The sequence below is a fragment of the Nicotiana sylvestris genome, chromosome 7 (assembly GCF_000393655.2).
Source record: "Nicotiana sylvestris chromosome 7, ASM39365v2, whole genome shotgun sequence".
Classification (NCBI taxonomy): Eukaryota; Viridiplantae; Streptophyta; class Magnoliopsida; order Solanales; family Solanaceae; genus Nicotiana; species Nicotiana sylvestris.
The window spans coordinates 132374847-132377250 of record NC_091063.1 but is presented as its reverse complement, the minus strand read 5'-3'; the positions used below and the strand labels follow the sequence as shown (position 1 = coordinate 132377250).

Below are 2404 nucleotides of genomic sequence, written 5' to 3'. Positions count from 1 at the left end.
TTGAAGATGAAGTTAGTGTTTGGTTATAATTTTTGCAACATATTTGGATGTCTTTTTTTTTTCAAAATCATAAAACATGATTAATACCCCCACAACTTATAAAAAATATCAAAACCACCCCAATTTGATTATCCTACTTGAAATAAACAATCAAAATGCTATTTTTTTTTTGTTTTTGATGAAGTAAATGAATATTATTAGCCAAAGGCATCAAGAAGATGCAGATGTTACAAAGAAAAAGAAGTAGCAGCCCAAAAAATCAACAAAAGATATATGATAAACAATCAAAATGCTATTGTTTAAAAATATGGGATAAATTTGTAAATCTAAAAACTTGAAAAATTCCCATTTTCAATTGAAAATTTCAAATTTGAAAATAGATTTTCAAGTGAAAAAGGAAAAAATGATAAGAATTGTATGTCCAAACATTGTTTTCAAATTTATTTTTTTGAAAAAAAAGCAAAAAAAAAATAGTATGTCCAAACGGGCTCTAAATTTAACCAACTGGATATATATTTTATTATATACAACAACAATAATAACAACCCAGTATAATCTCACTGGTGAACTCTGAGGAGGGTAGTGTGTATGTAGACCTTACCCCTACCCTGGGTTAGAGAGGCTGTTTCCAAATAGACCCTCGGTATCCTTCCCTCTAGAACTCTCCACCTTGCTCATGACTCAAACTCACGGTTGGAATTGGACGTTGCTCACCATAAGAATTTCACCCAAAAGAACGCAACACAAGAACCACCTCATATCAGCCTCATAACCAAACAAAATCTTGGAAACTAACTAACCTCAAACTCTCTCTGTTTCAGATCAACCATTTCTACGAAATCAGCAAAAAAAATGCCTCCAAATCCTCCAAAATCATCACTTTTATTCCAAAGAATCAACCCTACCACCACCCCTACAACTTCCGCCGGCGCCACCACTTGTAATAAACTACAAAGACATACACCAATACCATGTACCGCACAAGTACCGGATTCCGTCGTTAAATACCACACTCAATCCGTTAGCCCAAACCAGTGTTGCTCCGCCGTGATCCAGCGCGTCTCCGCCCCCGTCTCTGCCGTATGGTCCGTCATCCGCCGTTTCGATAAACCTCAAGCCTATAAACACTTCGTCAAGAGCTGTCACGTCATCGTTGGGGACGGCGACGTGGGCACCCTCCGCGAAGTGCATGTCATCTCGGGCCTTCCCGCTGCGAGAAGCACCGAGAGGCTCGAGATCCTTGACGAAGAGCGCCACGTCATCAGCTTCAGCGTTGTTGGTGGCGACCACCGCCTGGTAAATTACCGATCTGTAACCACCCTCCACTCCGATCCCTCTTGCAATGGAAGTACGAGCACTAGTACTATCGTCGTGGAATCGTACGTTGTTGATATACCACATGGGAATACTAAAGAAGAAACATGTGTTTTTGTGGACACTATTGTCAAATGTAACCTCCAATCCCTTGCCCAAATCGCTGTGAATTTGAGCAGACGAAACATGGCTTGAACGTAGCTCGAGGTGGCAAATGGACGACTTGGATCAAACTTGGACATGTCAAATCAATAAACCGGTTCAAAATTAGCTTGGATTCAAAATGGATTGATCTATATGACAAGCAAAAAATACAAATACAAGGTGGTTAATTTCTCCGTGGATCGGAGTTCAAAACAGATTAAAACAACTGATCGATGATGCCTGTGACGATGATATCTTGATCAGATGATGTATTTTGGTACGAATTAAGATCTTTAAATCATTCCATTTCTTTTTACATATTTTTCATCTCTGGTCCAGGTTGTCGTCGTCACTTGTTGAAGATAAGTTCATGGTTTACTTGTACGCTAGGAATTTAAGTTGTTTCTCCTGTGGTCTCTTTTTCTTACTTTATATCTATTTTTAAATCATGTTTATATTTTTCGTGAAGTAAATGCTAATATACATCAAAAATAGAGAAAAGAAATGCTAGTGTTTCATGATATATTGTTTGTTCCTTGTACGAAGCATATAAGTTCTAATTTGGGTTGAAATTCTAGTTGTTGAATTAGAGCTTCAAGAAATCTATCGGATGAAGAAATATGAAGATATCATCAATATATTAATTGGCAATTGCCCTCGTTAGGTTCAAATTTATTTATTTGAAAAGTGAGGCTCGATCAAAACAGATTTGAGTAATTACTCCATCCGTTCCAATTTATGTGTACCTGTTTGACTGGGCGTGAAGTTTAAGAAAAAATGAAGACTTCTTGAATTTATGGTCCTAAACAAGTCAAAAAGGGGCCAGAATATTTGTGTGATTATAAAAACTTCTCGTTAATCGTAGAATTGAATGTTTAAGCTAAATTATTTTCAAATTTAGAAATGAGTCATTCTTTTTGGAATGGACCAAAAAAGAAATAGGTTA

The 2404-nt window shown here is 36.9% G+C and overlaps 1 protein-coding gene across 1 annotated transcript; it reads left to right on the top strand.

The window, feature by feature from the left end:
• The first annotated feature begins 509 nt into the window (after nt 1-509).
• Nucleotides 510-1981, top strand: LOC104233805 (abscisic acid receptor PYL4-like). The gene has a single exon (XM_009787254.2). The coding sequence runs from the start codon at nt 853-855 to the stop codon at nt 1507-1509; it is 657 nt and encodes a 218-aa protein (XP_009785556.1). The 5' UTR covers nt 510-852; the 3' UTR covers nt 1510-1981.
• The last annotated feature ends 423 nt before the right edge of the window (nt 1982-2404 follow it).

Bases quoted from the DNA above. Each gene is read 5' to 3' on its own strand.
- LOC104233805 (XM_009787254.2), top strand. From the start codon at position 853: ATGCCTCCAAATCCTCCAAAATCATCACTTTTATTCCAAAGAATCAAC.